This window comes from Mandrillus leucophaeus, unplaced genomic scaffold, assembly GCF_000951045.1.
Source record: "Mandrillus leucophaeus isolate KB7577 unplaced genomic scaffold, Mleu.le_1.0 Scaffold339, whole genome shotgun sequence".
NCBI lineage: Eukaryota > Metazoa > Chordata > Mammalia > Primates > Cercopithecidae > Mandrillus > Mandrillus leucophaeus.
This window is the reverse complement of record NW_012103576.1, coordinates 3,261,402-3,277,280: the sequence shown is the minus strand read 5'-3', so window position 1 is coordinate 3,277,280 and position 15,879 is coordinate 3,261,402. Positions and strand designations below refer to the sequence as shown.

Here is a 15,879-nt window from a genome sequence, read left to right as displayed (position 1 = left end):
AGTCTCGATCTTGTTGCCCAGGCTGGAGTGCAATGGCGTGATCTTGGCTCACTGCAACCTCCACCTCCTGGGTTCAAGCGATTCTCCTGCCTCAGTCTCCCAAGTAGCTGGGATTACAGACGCCCACCACCATGCACGGCTAACTTTGTTTTTTCAGTAGAGATGGGGTTTCACAGTGTTGGTCAGGCTGGTCTCGAACTCCTGACCTCAGGTGATCCGCCCGCCTTGGCCTCCCAAAGTGCTGGGATTACAGGCATGAGCCACTGCGCCCGGCAGTAAATCCTTTTCTAAGTACAAAGAAATGTCACTATGTTCCCGTATCCTGAAGTGAGTCCTTTTGTAAAGCAGAAGATAGATAATTCATCTGGGTTGTAAATGTAGATTTTCTTATATTGGATTGGCTTAAAGTGAGGCGCATTTCTCCTGAGATCGTGAAGGATGGAGTGGCACTCCTTTATTCATTCGTTCATCCGTCCATTTAGTGAGCACCTATTAGATTTCAGGTGCTGTCCTGAGTACAGGAGGCCAGATAGTGAACTCTTTCTATCTTATGCTTGGGCTTGGAGCGCCACACCATCCAAACTCCCTGAGAGGCCTCTGGAAGGCCTCCCCCTCTGGCCAAATTACAGGCAGGTATGTGACTGATTTACCTTTGTCCCTTTGAAGAAAAGAGCAATATCCAAGCTGGCTGAAGGAAAATAGACTTGTTTTTCCTCATCTGTCGGAAAGAATGTAGGGCTTACCCGGAGTTGATTCGGTTTGGTTTGGGACATCAGAGGAAGTATCAGGACACTCTGCCTTCCACCTATGAAAGGGTTAGCAGTTTACCGCTTGAGGTCACTGAATCACAAGTTCTTGTTTTTCTCTGCCATATGACCCCATGTTGAAGACTACTTGTTTTTTGTTTTTCTAGCCTTTCCTGTCCCTCAGCTGGTGAGTTAGTTAGAGGAGATGGGGAGGGGTATGATCAGACCCTGAGAAATAGACAAAGTGCTGGGGTAGCCTCTTGAATTGAGGTGAGAGGCTCTATTCTTACCATGGGGCCTTAAGATGATTTTTATTTTTTAAAATTTATTTGTTTACTTATTTATTTATAGACAGGGTCTCATTTTGTTACCCAGGCTGGAGTGCAGTGGCACAATCTGGGCTCACTGAAGCCTCGACCTCCCACGTTCAAGCAATCCTCCTGCCTCAGCCTCCCGAATAGCTGGGATTACAGGCACACATTACCACACCAAAATAATGTTTGCATTTTTTGTAGAGGCAGGTTTCACCATGTTACCCAGGCTGGTTTTGAACTCCTGGGCTCAGGGGATCTGCCTGCCCTGGCCTCCCAAAGCGCTAGGATTACAAGTGTGAGCCATTGCACCCAGCTCCTGCGGTTGCTTTTTTAAAAAAGAATTTATCGAGATGAAATTCATGCAACATGAAATCAACAATTTAAAAGGAAATAATTAGTCTGGTCACACTGGCTCACACCTATAATCCCAGCACTTTGGGAGGCCGAGGCAGGTAGATCACTTGAGCCCAGGAGTTCGAGACCATCATGGGCAACAAAGTGATTCCTCATCTTTACAACAACAACAACAAAAATTAGCTGGGTATATTGGCACATACCTGTGGTCCCCACTACTTGGGAGGCTGAGGCAAGAGGATCGCTTGAGCCCACGAGGTCGAGGTTCAGTGAGTCGTATTCATGCCACTGCACTCCGGCCTAGGTGACAGAGCAAGACCCTGTCTCAAAAAAATAAAGCAAACAATTCAGTGACATTTAGTATATTCACTACCTTGTGCAACCACCTCTATCTAGTTCCAAAACATTTTCTTTTTTTTCTTTCTTTTTGAGACAGAGTCTCACTCTGTCACCCAGGCTGGAGTGGTGCAGTGGCGCGATCTTGGCTCACTGACGCCTCCGCCTCCTAGATTTAAGCAATTCTCGTGCCTCAGCCTCCTGAGTAGCTGGGATTATAGACATGCACCACCATGCCCAGCTAATTTTTTTTTTTTTTTTTTGAGATGGAGCCTCGCTCTGTTGCCCAGGCTGGAGTGCAGTGGTGTGATCTTGGCTCACTGCAGCTTCCACCTCCCGGGTTCACGCCATGCCATTCTCCTGCCTCAGCCTCCCGAGTAGCTGGGACTACAGGTGCCCACCACCACGCCCGGCTAATTTTTTGTATTTTTAGTAGAGATGGGGTTTCACCGTGTTAGCCAGGATGATCTCAATCTCCTGACCTCGTGATCTGCATGCTTCAGCCTCCCAAAGTGCTGGGATTACAGGCGTGAGTCACCGCACCCAGCCTCCCAAACATTTTCATCACCCCAAAATAAAACCCGACACCCATTAAGCAGCTGCTCCCCATTCCCCCTTCCTCCCTGCCCCCCGCCCAACCACTAATCTTTCTGTCTCTATGGATTTCCCTATTCTAGACATTTCATATCAATGGAATCATACAGTATGGGGCCTTTTGTGTCTGGCTTCTTTCAGGTAGAATACTGTTTTCAAGGTCTAGCCGTGTGTTAGAAGGTTTCAATTCTTCATTCCTTTTTATGGCTGACTAATATTCTCTTATGTGGATATATACACCATTGATGGACATTTGGGCTGTGTTCCCCTTTTGGCTGCTTTGAATGGTGCTGCTGTGAGCATGCATGTACAAATACTTGTTTGAGTATCTATTTTCAGTTCTTTTGGGCATATACCTAGGAGTGGAATTACTGGACTTAGGGTACTTTTTCAAGGAAGGGATAAGAGAAAAGGGCTGGAAGCGTGGCTGGGGTGGGGGGAATCAAGGGAAAGAAAGGTCCCTCTTCATCTGGACTGTTTGTGAACGTCCGTGAGGAAATGGGAATGGAAGCCGCACCACTGACCAAATCTTGGAGCTCCTCCTGTGTGCCGCTCATGGGCCTGTTTGAGGTTTAGCATCTTTGCTCATGCCAGTTAACTTTTGGCTGTCTCAAAAAGGCAAATTCACCTGCAAATGGCAAAGATTGGTAGTCAGTGAAGAGAATTAGAGGAATGTGCCGGAGGCTTTGAAGGAAGTTCCCAGAGAGGAGCCCCAGGAATGTGGTGAGCTAGGGCTGCTCTGATGGAATCCTTGTGTGACCTCTTGTGGGGGGAGGGGGACATCAGTGATTTGAATGCATATGTTTTGGCATGTTGGTTAAGCAAGCACTTTCTAGTCTCGCCTTGTAGGAATTCCTCCCTCCTTTCCTCTCCGTATATTTATTAAGCTCTTACTATGTGCCAGGCACTGGGCTTAGGTATGGCAGAGACAATGGTAAACAGGACAGGCATGGTCGCTGTCTTTTTAGAACTTATGCTCTCACTCCATAATCTCCCATGACACCTTACACAGGGCTAGCACAGAAGAGACACCCACTTAACTGACACATGTTTCTGGAAGAAACTACTTCCAACCCTCAAGTGACATGGGGCACAGAGGAGCACCTGAGCCGACAGAGGGACTGCAGTTGTTTTACAGGGAGTGCACAGAAGATCTAATGTGCATGACTAGAGGTGTCCCACTCTGGTTGCTCAGCCATGACTCTGAAAGCTTCTCTCTGGCTGTCTTTTCCTACTGGGGGAAATCCTGCATCACCTAGAAGGTTGCTAAAGAAATGAATCATTTCAGTAGCTCACAATGCTAATAGGTGTTCTTGTTGATAGGATGATCCCAAAGGGATATTGGGTCATGGTGGTGCTTCCCATTGGAGGAAACTCGCTCTGCTTCTTTAAGTTGGCTGCCAACTTCCTCCTGGGATTTGCTTTTCAGGGGGCACCCTCACCTCACCTGTGCCCTTTGGACTGTCTCCTGTCTGGTTGCCCAGGTGTCACCTGAGGGCTGGTGGCAATCATATACAACTTAGTCAGCTTGCCAGTTGTACAGGGTGTGGCATATTGGCTGAGCCATGTACCCAGAGATGATACAGTTGGATTTGTCGCGAAAGCCAATGGACCTGCTTTTTGTCCAGGTAGGACTAAGAGGTGAAACAATTCCACTAGATAGTGCCTAGCTAGGAAATGAGGAGGCTAAGGGGTGGCCTTAGCCTCCTCATTTGTCTTGCCTTGTCTGTAGAGCAAGTAAACAAAAGATTGTTAAAACTTTTATTGTGGTCAAATACATAGAACCCAAAGTTTACTATTTTAACCATTTTAAAGTGTGCAATTAAGTGATAGTAAGTACATTCACAGTGTTGTGCAACTACCACCAGTATCTAGTTTTGAAACTTTGCCATAATTTTAAAGGAAAATCCGTCCCCATTAAGCGTCCCCTCCCTCTCCCCCACCCGCCCCCCAGGCCCTGGCAACCACCAATCTGCTTTCTTCTGTCTCTATGGGTTTGCCTCTTCTGGACATTTCATCTCAATGGAATCATACAATATGGGACCTTTGGTGTCTGGCTTCTGTCACATAGCATCCATGTGGGTAGCATGTGTCAGAATCTCCTCTTAATGGCTGAATAATATTCTACTGTATGGATATACCACATTTTTGTGTGTTTATCCATTCATCCATTGATGGATGTTTGGGTTGTGTCCACCTTTTGGCTGCCACGAATAGAATTGCTATGAATGTGCGCACAGACAGGTACTTGTCTGACAACCTGTTTTTAGTTCTTTTGGGAGTGGAATTGCTAGGTCATATGGTAATGCTGTGTTTTACCTTTTGAGGAATGACCAAACTTTTCCACAGCAGCTGAACCACTGTATATTTCCATCACAAATTTCATCAGTTGATGGGCATTTGGATTGTTTCCACCTTTTGGTTTTTGTGAGTGGAGTTGCTGTGAACATTCCTGTGTAAGGGTTTGTGTTTGTTTGTTTGTTTTGAGACAGAGTCTTGCTCTGTCGCCCAGGCTGGAGTACAATGGCATGATCTTGGCTCACTGCACCCTCCGCCTCCCAGGTTCAAGGGATTCTTGTGCCTCAGCCTCCTGAGTAGCTGGGACTACAGGTGTGTGCCACCACGCCTGGCTAATTTTTATATTTTTAGCAGAGACTGGGTTTCGCCATGTTGGCCATGGCTGGTCTCAACCTCCTGACCTCAGATGATCCACCCACCTCAGCCTCCCAGGGTGTTGGGATTACAGGCGTGTGCCACTGGGCCCTGCCTCATGTGTAAGTTTTTGTTTGAACACCTGATTTCAGTTCTTCAGGATATATACCTAGGAGTGGAAGCAAAAGGATTTTATGAGGATAAACCTGGCCATTTCCCCATGTTCTTCAAAGATGAACCAGAAGGACTTATGCTTATTTATATTACTATAAATTGGAGAGATTGTGATTCGATAAATGAACATTGTGACCAGCAGGGAATTAAAATCCTGGGATAGGTCTAAGATTCTGCTTGCAGGGTTAAAGCTCTACACCATGTAAAGTGGAGGTCCCAAACCTGAATGCCTTCAGGCTTAAAAGGGAGAAGCAGGCTGGGTGGGGAGTGGCGAATTGGAGCCAGCATGTGTTGCTATTCCCTCCAGCCAGCTGTTGACATGCAGGAATTTGGACACAATGTTGCCAGATCAGATTTTTTTTTTCACAGAAATATTGGGAAATGTGGATTTTTAAGTGAAAATTTAAATTTAAAATTTAAAAATGTTGGAAGTGGGGCCAGGCGGGGTGGCTTATGCCTGTAATCCCAGCACTTTGGGAGGCCGAGGTGGGAGGATCGCTTGAGCTCGGGGGTTTGTGATCAACCTGGGCAACATGGGGAAACCCCATCCTCTACAAAGAATGTAAAAAAAGTATTAGCCAGGTGTGGTGGTGCACACCTGCAGTCTCAGTTACTCGGGAGGCTGAGGTGGGAGGATCACTTGAGCCTAGGAGTTCAAGGTGTCGTGAGCTATGATCATGCCACTGCACTCCAGTCTGGGTGGCAGAGCAAGACCCTGACTCTTTAAAAAAAAAAAAAAATTAAAATGTTGGAAGCAAATGGGGATTTTTTTTTCTTTTCTTTTAAAGTACTGGGTCAAACACCAGGCAGTCAGTGGGTTAGATTGGTCTCCTGTCCCCTTGTTTGCAGTCTCTGACTGAGAACAGGAAGTGTGTGTCTCTCTCGTCACTCCTGGCCTCTCTTGTGGTCCTTCCTTCCCTTTTCCCATTCCGTTAGCCCCATATGCATGGACTTCACTTGGGCATTCCTTCCCCAGCCTAACCTCCTTGTCTCACTGCCTGCTGTTCTTTCATCAGATCACCTCTCGGATCTTCAGGGCCGGGCAGAGGGTGATCCCGGTGTATCCTGGGATTTTTACAGCAGTTCTGTGTTGGGTAAGTTTTAAGTGGGATTCTTCCCACCCTCTTCTCAAGGACAGGAGTAGCCCTGTGGTGGTATCCCTTCTTCACCTTTTAGTGGCTTACAGACCCTTTCAGACCGAACCCAAACCCGAACCCATCCTTCCCTGCAGACTCAGAAGTCATTTGTCGAAACCAGGAAATGTAGCACTGATTTAGACACAGCCATCCCTCACTAGCCCTCTACCACTCCCCACCCTGGGCATTTAAAAAATTATCTTTCTTCTGAGGTCCCTTTCTTCTCCCTGGCTTTGTCTTAACCCTGCCAGAAGCCCCTATGAGCATTGTCACCTATTCCAGTATTGCTGACACTCAAGAGGGACCCCACCCGTCACCTGACAGCTACCATTCCCTCCCTACCCTGCCCCCATGATGCACACGCAGTTTTCGAAATAGCTACTGTCTTCGGAAGCCCTTAGCCTTCTGGCCGCAGCTTTCCTCTCTTGGAAGACTAGCACGTCTTTATCCATGGTGGTCATCTAGCATTCGTCCTTTGGGCTAGGGGCTGAAGATGAAAGGAAACACCCACTCCTACCCTTGGGGGAAGCTGGAGGGGAGAAAGTCAGGATGGAATGCAACCAGCCACACCCAGAATGTGGGCTGGGGAAAGGAACCCGCCGAGCCCCCTTTGGGCTTTGTGGGAGCCCTGCAGGCAGTGAGATGGCTTGGGAAAGCTGCAGCTAGAGAAGGACAGGTGTTTTTTACCTTGCCCTTGTCTGCTGATAGTATCTTCAGGCTTCCATCTCCCAACAGCTGGGCAGCTCATCCTTCATGTCACCTTGCTTTTGCCGGTTGAAGGGGGAGGAATATAATAAATCTCTGGCCACACAATGATTTCTTTCAGGACTAGAACTTTCATGTGCCCTCTGAAGGATGTGAGCCATGGGACTGGCAAACCTCGTCCCTGACTAGGGGCCTGTGGCCTTGTCATTTACCTCCCAACTACCACCCCCCACCCCATGCCCCTTTATCTGCTTGGCTCATTTCTTTTCTTCGGTTTTGTGCATGTATCTGAGTCCTAATCCCCTATATGCTCCCCTTACAGAGGAAAAAGACGGGTTTGCCTGTGACCTCCTACATAATCCTCCTGGGAGCTCTGATCAAGAAGGAGACGATCCAATGGAGGAGGATGATTTCATGTTCGAACTCTCAGACAAGCCTCTTCTCCCTTGCTACAACCTCCAAGTGTCAGTGTCCCGTGGGTAAGTGTCTGAGAGAGCCAATGGCGACTAAGTGCCAGGATCCTGGCAACAGTGGACCACCTCACTGGGAAAGTGGAGTTCTCCAGGAGGAAGTGAAGACCTGGCCAACAAGTGCCATTACACATGACAAAGGCTAACCTGCCCTTTTAGCCCAGAGTAGTCATGTTCAAACTAGAGGCTACAGGCTCCATGGACATTGACTATCTGCATTTCCTGAACCTTAAATCTAGATTCTCTCTCAGAAGGCTTTTTTGCACTGTTACTGGGTATAAAATAATCTGAGAGATACTTGGGCCGATGAACTGCTAGAATCTTTGGAACATTTTTGTAGTTTCTGGGGGTAAACAGATAGAATATTTGAAATTGAGATTGTTGGAAAAGCCAGGACATATGGTTGCCGTAGCCATGGGGCCACTGGGGTCCTTCAGTAACCTACAGCCTAGTTTCTCAGTGCCATAATGTTAGTAGCGCGGTGGTGCCAACATTGTCAGCCTAGATGACTGTGCATATTATGTTGGGGATCACCCATTCATTTAAGGAGACTAGAATATAGAATATGCCTGACACGTAACATTAGATTGAACCCAATTTAATATTTATTTGATGGTTCTGGAGGGAGTTCGACAGCTGGCAGGGCCATGGTTCTTGTTGGGTTTCCCCACATGTCAGTGTGTGGAAGTGCTGGTTGAGAGAAGGAGAATGCAGGCTCAACTGCCCTTTTGTTCTTAGCCTCCATGATTTTTTTCTCTCTGATTGGTGTCTTCATGTATTTCAAATACTTTTCCAAACAATTGTAAGGATAATTTTTCTTTGATATCTATTTTTTAAATGTCAACTCTATGTTAAAAACCTGTGAACCAGTGGCCGGGCATGGCCGGTGTAATTCCAGCACTTTGGGAGGCCAAGGCGGCTGGATCACTTGAGGCCAGGAGTTCGAGACCAGCCTGGCCAACATGGTGAAACCTCATTTCTACTAAACATATAAAAATTAGCTGGATGTGGTGGCGGGCACCTGTCATCCCAGTTACATGGGAAGCTGAGGCAGGAGAATTGCCTGAACCTATGAGGCGGGGCTTGCAGTGAGCTGAGATTGCCCACTGCATTCCAGCCTGGGCGACAGAGTGAGACTCCGTCTCAAAACAAAATAAAATAAAATAATAAAATAAGCCAGTGAACCACCATGATGTACACAGGATAGGGAGCTGGGTAGACGATGGATGAGGAGGTCTTTAAGTGAGAGCCTCTGTTTAGGGCTCTAATCATCAGACCACAGTTTCTTTGCATCCCCTGCCCTCCCTCCGCACCCCCCCCCAACTGCCCCACACACATGGCCTGATCAGAATAAAAATAGCATATATGATGGCACTAGTAGGGATCAAGTTTCAGGGGCTTTTGGTCCTTATTCTTCTGGACATAAGCTGATCCCTGAGGGCAGGGCGGGGCCTCTGGGATATAGTATTGCAGGGTTAATTAATTCCTCCGATGTATTCAGCACCTCTCTCTCTGAAACAGGATCTTGGGCTTCAGGCAGTAAAAGGACCAGGGTAGTCTGCATTAGGTACGGACAGAACACGGGCCACAGAGGGCTGCGTGCCCCTCAGCGAGCCGGGTGGCAGGCATGTGGTTAGCCCAGAGCCCGGTAGCAGCAAAGCTGGTTTTCCTGACGTGACATCCTCTAACGCTCGCTCTAGAGCTGCCTTTCCCCAAAGCTGCAGCACACTGTGAAAATGTCTGTTCTTCAAGAAGTTGGGGGTGGGGGTGCTAGCGTAGAATGATGCCTCTGAGGCCCTATGGGGTGCAGAAGGGCCTTTTGAATCACGAAAGCAAGACTGAATTCTCATCACTAGTATGAATGTTCTCAGGGCTTTTTTCCCATTCTTTGGAAGTGATGGTCCAAGTGTATGATATCTGTAGTCTCCTTTTCTTAACCCAGAGCACTCCATTTCCTAATCATGTGAGATAAGAGCCTGCTGTCATTTGGGAGAAATGTTCCATTTTAGGGATGAGGACTGTGGGTCTGGTTAGATGTTTAAGGCACTGGAACAGAACATTTGATTCTATAAACATGTCTTAAACAGCTGCACCAGGTCAAACCCTGGGGACCAGAACTCAGCTCTGGCCTTCAAAGAATCCATCGTCTAGTGCAGTAGACAGACAAGTATATAATTAACTCTAATAAAAGACAAAATATCCTAAGCAGATTTATTGTAAAACAAACAAACAAACAAACAAAAACCTCCAATAGTTTCAGAAGGGTGCCAAATACAAAAAGTTCCAGTCCACCCTGAGCCCCCATTGCTATGCTGCAGAGTGAACCACAGTTTAAGGTTCTTTGGCAATCCTTTCAGAAATGGGCTTTGTTAGTAATATTACAATAGGGATGTGAATCAAATGCCAGGAGACCATGGGAGATGGAGGAACAATGAGTTACACCAGGGGAAGGTTTCACAGGTGATACAGTATCTACCTGAGCTGGGCCGGGAAGGAGAGGAGGATGGAGAGCAAGGCACTGAAACATACAAGTTCAGAAAGTAGGGGGAGTCCTTTATCATGTGGCTGGTGCTTGGAGGGGTGGGGGATACAATGTGGCGTGTGTGTGTGTGTGTGTGTGTGTGTGTGTGTGTGTGTGTGTGAGACAGAGAGAGATTGGGTAGACACTGGGCTGAAGAGGTTAGAAGCTCTTATATCATGCTAGTGGCTGGGCATGGTGGCTCATGCCTGTAATCCCAGCACTTTGGGAGGCTGAGGCGGGTGGATCACTGGACGTCAGGAGTTTGAGACCAACCTGGCCAATATGGTGAAACCCCGTCTGTACTGAAAATACAAAAATTAGCCAGGCGTGGTGGTGTGCGCCTGTAATCCCAGCTACTCAGGAGGCTGAGGCAGGAGAATCGCTCGAACCGGGGAGATGGAAGTTGCAGTGAGCCGAGATCGCGCCACCGCACTCCAGCCTAGAGACTGTGTCTTGGGAAAAAAAAAAAAAAAAAGAAAACCATAATGGTAACAGAAGATCCAATGAGGGTGGATGGGGGTGCAGAAGAGTGACTCTTGGCAAAGGGAAACTGGTTGGGAGGCTGACAAGACGGAGCCCAGGCCAGAAGTGGCAAAGGCTGGAACTGGGATAGTGGAATAGCGAGGAGGGAAAACCCTGTGAACCGGGACCACTCATGTGGGGAGGCAGCGCTTCTTCCCGCATTAGTCAATGTAAGCGTTTGGCCCGGGATCAGCCTCTCCAGCACCCCTCCCAGCTGTCCCTAGGCTGCCACCCAGTCGGGTGTGCTCAGCAAAGTCAGACTCCGACTCTCTGTAATGTGAGCTCTGGCCCTGCAGAAACGATGGTGCTGCCGGAGAAAACACTCGTCTAATGCATTCCAGAGCCAAAGAGAAATGCCTTTTGGATTACCCGCAGTTTAGGCCTTTCTCCACGGCTCCCCCTCTGCTGGGGAAGATCTTGGAGCACAAGGAGGCCAGGGAAGCTAGAGTGAGAACAGGAGAGGGAAGCCAGCCAGGGTTGGCAGGGGTGGGAGTCGGGGGAAAGACTGGTCCCAATAGATGGCAAATGCCAGGTCACAGGGGTACAGGGTAAGTCCCCAAGAAGCCTGCTAAGAGTTTTAGGTTCTAGAAGGCCCCTTTCCCTCCTACTTGTGTTATTTTGGAAGAGGTGGTCACCGACTGCGTGCTCGCCATTTAGCTGAAAGCTGGGCCAGGCATTGCAGGGGACAGAAGACATTTGCCTCAGCTATACCCAAGGAGCCTGTGGTTTAGCAGGGGACAGGGGAGCCAGACTGGCAGTGAGTTATAATGGGGAACACTGGTGGTCACACAGCCTTTGTGGACTTTGCAGAGTGTTCTGGGTCAGTGCCCCCACCGCTTCCTCTAGCTCCTTCCATAACTCCCATCCTTGCCTTTGCAGGCCCTGCAACTGGTTCCTCTTTTCTGATGTCTTGAAGAGGCTGAAGCTTTCCTCGAGGATCTTTCAGGCCCGGTTCCCGCACTTTGAAATCACCACCATGCCCAAGGCTGAGTTCTACAGGCAGGTGGCCTCCAGTCAGCTGCTGACCCCTGCTGAGAGGCCTGGAGGCTTGGACGACAGATCCCCCCCAGGCTCCTCTGAGACTGTGGAGCTGGTGCGGTACGAGCCAGACCTACTTCGGCTCCTAGGGTCTGAGGTGGAATTCCAGTCTTGCAACAGTTGACCGGGAAAACAGCCCCTCCTCTTCTTCTTTCTCCTTCCGAGTTCGCCCTTCCCCCACCTCCTTGTCTTTCCCCCACCGAGCACCAGACTGCAGAATGAGGCAATAATATGGACCAACAAGAAGCCGCCTTATCAATGCCAGCATTAGCGACTGGACTGTTTTTGTTTTTTTGGTTACAATTAGTTCTCATCTCCCTGTCGTCGTCATTGTTATCGTGGTTGGTGATGGGGGTGGAAAGTTGAACTCCACGTCTGAGGACAAGAGGTCCCGGGGGTGGTGGGAGGTGGCGCTGGGGTCCCTTGGACTGGCCTCCTTGTTTATGACCAAGACCAAACCTGGGCCCTGGGTGGCCTTGGCCTGTCCCGAGGAGAAATGAGAAAATCCCAGATCTCTGAGCGCCCCCCAACTCCATTCCCCTGTGTTCTTCTGTCTTCTGTAGTATTTATTTTATTAGTATTTAATTTGTATTGTTTCATTGGTTTCTGATAAGTCTGTATCACTGTGACGATTTGAGACAACTTGTTGTATTGAGGGACTTTCTGTACCTCCTTTTCTTTTTCTTTGTTGATGAGCTCTGACAAAGCTATTCCCAGGTGTTTTTCCCCCACTGGGGAGGGGGTGGGGAGGAATGGGGTGGGGGGACATGGACTTGTGACTAACGAAGCTGGCTGCTGCTGGTCCAGGGCTGGGAGCTTGGGGGTAAATCCTGAGGCTTTGGTGCTCCCCCACCCGCCCCCTCCCGCCTTTTGCAGCAGCCCTGCTATCTTGAGATTAGTGTTGACGGGGAGGGGAGGATTGTGAGGTGCGGGGTTAATAAATTACTCTAATAAAGGAGCGTGGAGAAGGGATCTGAGGGGTGAGGGTGCCCCCTCCTCATGCCTTCTTCACTGCCCCCCCTCAGAGTGCACAATACGAGTTTGTTCCTGCCTCCACTCCCCCACCCCGTTCTGGCCTCCCTGTCTCAAGATACTGAGCCTCTCACCTCCCAGCCCTTATCACCCCCATCCCTGCCCCTTTTCAGACTCATAGCACCCGTTTCCTTCCTCTCCTCCTTCCTCCTCCCTCAGCCCCCCATTCTCCTTGGGAATCTGCAGAGGGCTCTGGGACTGACTGCCAGATGTGAAATCCAGGTGTCAGCTGTTTCCTAGGCAAGGGCAGGAAAGTGGTCTCCAGCCCTTGCTCCACTCCTGTCTGGGGGCCTGGGGCTGAGTGGTGGCCCCGCCTGGCCTCCCCCGGCCTCCTGGCCTCCTCCTGGCCTCCGGGCCTCCAGCGCTGGGTTTGTTGAGTGAGAGAGAGAGAGGAGCTTGGGTTGCTTCCCTGTCCCCACCCCCTCTGTGGCATTGTCCCTCCCACTCTTCTTATTTTTCTACCAATTGCTATTTTTCCGAACAATCCTTGTAGAGTATGTACCATCCAAAGGCAGGAGGGCCTCGCCGTGGCCGGCTCTGGTTGGAGATGGTACAGTTTTATTGTACAGGTGCTAAAACAACAACAAAAAAAGAAAATGGAAAAAAAAAAAAAAGATTAAAAAAAAAAAGGAAAAAAAAAGCCAGTTTGAGGATGGGACAATCTGTTCTCTAGAGGCTCCTGAGCCATGCGGGAGCATTGGTGGTTATTTTCTTTGTATTGTGTTTGTTCTTTGTTCCTGGGGGAGAAGTTCTCAGCCCCTTCTATAGGACTGCTCCCCACCCCCACCGTACTGCCCAGTTGGTTTTGAACAGTTGTTTTCCCTTTTTAAGAAAAAAAATACATATATATATACATACATATATATATATATATATATAAAGTTGAGGGGTTTTGGACTTTAATTTGTTGGTTTTGTTGGGGTTCCTGGTATTGTGTAGTTTATTTCATGTTCTGTTTGCCTTTCCTTTTTTCGCATTTGGGTGTATATTCTGGCTGCCCTTTATGTTTCATTTTAAGCAACTGGCTGTGGAGTCAAAAACACTTGCATACTGAAAAACCTGTGTCAGGGCTTCTGTCTCCCGTCTCTCTTTTTCTCTCCTCCCCTTTGGAACTTTTTGGTGGTTTCAGAAGGTGGGCATTGTGATTCAGTAAATAGGGAGTCCCCACCATCCTGCTTTGCAGCTGTGGGTCCCGAGAGGTACGATGAATGAAGGCAAGGTGGAGTGACTAGTGAACGTTGGGTCACGATCTAGAAAGAAAAAGAAAGGGGCAAATCCTGGGGGTGGGGCCAGTGGGGCAAATGGAGCATCTGGCTCCTGTTGCTTTGGTTTGGAGTTGAAGCAGGTGCCTGGGCAGTCCTTGTTTCCATAGGAGTAACAGGGTTGGAGGAAGTAGCCCTCTCTTTGGTGGCTGTGGGAATAAGCCTCAAGGAAGTCCTCTGCCTGCCCTGGGCCACCCTGCCGAGGTGGCATCTGGCTGCATGGCCTCATCACTGCCCTCACTGTTGTGCCAGCGCTCCCCGCCCACAGTGCAGGCCTTCCACGGTTCTGTTTTCCTGCCACCAAGCTACCATGAAGGCAAGATGCCCATCCTAGATTTTGCAGTTTTTCCTCCCACTTCAGAAAAACAGTGGTAGAAGCTATGATTCTTGTGATTGCTGGTTCCAGAATGCACCAGTGACAGAGGAAGAGGATGTTCGAGAGGCCTGGGATGAGGCCTTTTGAAGCTCTTTTCTCTTAGGGCCTCTCACTGTGGCTTTCGAGTCTGGAGAGCCCTGTCAGAGAGTGTAGAGGCGAAGGGATCTGTGCGTCCGGCCGGCTGGAGTCCAGCCGTCCCCAGGAGTGAACTCTAAGCTGCTGTCTTTGCTCAAGCCTCAGAAGCTTGACTCGACCCAGGCCCAAGCATCATCCTCTTTGAACCATAGCATTAATCTTCCTCATTGGTCCTCCTCTCCCCACTTTCTGATCCCAAGGCCCTATGCAATAGCCACTTTTGTCAGATTCCTAAACAAGCCCACAGTGGTTCTGAATTCAGGTCGATACTGTGCTTGGAACTTGCAGTTAAGTCCAGAAATCTGACATGTTGATAGGCTATGAAAGCCATGTGGTGAGTATAAGAATTCAACTAGGCTCAGGATGCTATGGGAGCTCAGAGGGATGGGCAAGGGCCCATCCTAGAAGAGGGTGATGCCTGGTTGATACTTTAAAAGGTAGAAATCTAGGAATTAGAGGTGGCAGGGAAGAGTGTTTGAACTGAAGGGACAATCTGAGCAAAGGCTTGGAGACAAGGGGAGTTAAAAGCAAAACCAAACAGCAGATTGTTTTATTGCTTTTTGAGTTCTTTGCCCACAGCTTACCTGGAGTCCCACTGCCATTCTGCCAGGTTGGAAAGATTAAGGCAGGAAGTATGGGCCGTGGCATTAAATCTACATCGCCAGTCAGGATTGGGGTGAGGATGGCTTGGTGGCCTCTTATTAAATATCTCCCAGTCCTTTTAGTATGGTGTAGAGGAAAGAGCCAGCACCACTCCTAACGACCTAGGCTGACCTTGGGCGAGAACCTAATCTTTCCCAGCCTTCATTGCTCCATCAGCCAAATGGAGGCCAATGTACCCACCTACTGACAAAGCATCACACTGAGGACCAAAAAGATCTGTTTAGCCAACATTAGTTCCTCCTTCATGCAGAGCTCAGGAGCCTATGGTTAATGAGGGTCTTATCAGAAAGCTCTTTGGGCTTGAAAGAGAGGCTCTGTTCAAGTCTTGGTGGGAGGAGGGATCATCTCTGCATCCCTATTTGGCGTGGGGTAGGTGGGGTTGGGGGCGATGGTGAATGGGGCAGTAAACTCCTGCCCTGTTCCATACTCTAACCCAATAACCGGGAGGCCTTGGTGGGTAACTGTGTCCCACCCATGCAAAGACCAGTGTGTGTGTGTTTGGGGAAGGGTGGGGTCCGCCCCAGGGGCATCTGCTCAACTGCTGGGCAGGGGGACGCGAAGTGCTCGGGCCTTCTGGACCCCGCAGCAGGGACGGGCCGGGGCTCCACTTGTTTCCCTAGCGCTCCGGCTGCCACCGCGCGGGGAGCCGGCCGAGCCGCAGCGTCCGGCCGCTGGAGCGACGTCTTTAGGCCTGTCTCTTATACACATCTAGATGTGTATAAGAGACAGGGTGTCAGCTGTTTCCTAGGCAAGGGCAGGAAAGTGGTCTCCAGCCCTTGCTCCACTCCTGTCTGGGGGCCTGGGGCTGAGTGGTGGCCCCGCCTGGCCTCCCCCGGCCTCCTGGCCTCC

At 49.3% G+C, this 15,879-nt stretch overlaps 1 protein-coding gene across 1 annotated transcript in view; it reads left to right on the top strand.

The window, feature by feature from the left end:
- BCORL1 (BCL6 corepressor-like 1) overlaps positions 1 to 13,652 on the top strand; it is a 76,471-nt gene extending 62,819 nt beyond the window's left edge. The window contains exons 13-15 of the mRNA XM_011988841.1: positions 6,187 to 6,264; positions 7,334 to 7,490; positions 11,404 to 13,652. Of these exons, the coding sequence (XP_011844231.1) occupies positions 6,187 to 6,264; positions 7,334 to 7,490; positions 11,404 to 11,686 (518 nt within the window). The 3' untranslated portion in view covers positions 11,687 to 13,652. The remainder of the gene's footprint in view (positions 1 to 6,186; positions 6,265 to 7,333; positions 7,491 to 11,403) is intronic.
- The last annotated feature ends 2,227 nt before the right edge of the window (positions 13,653 to 15,879 follow it).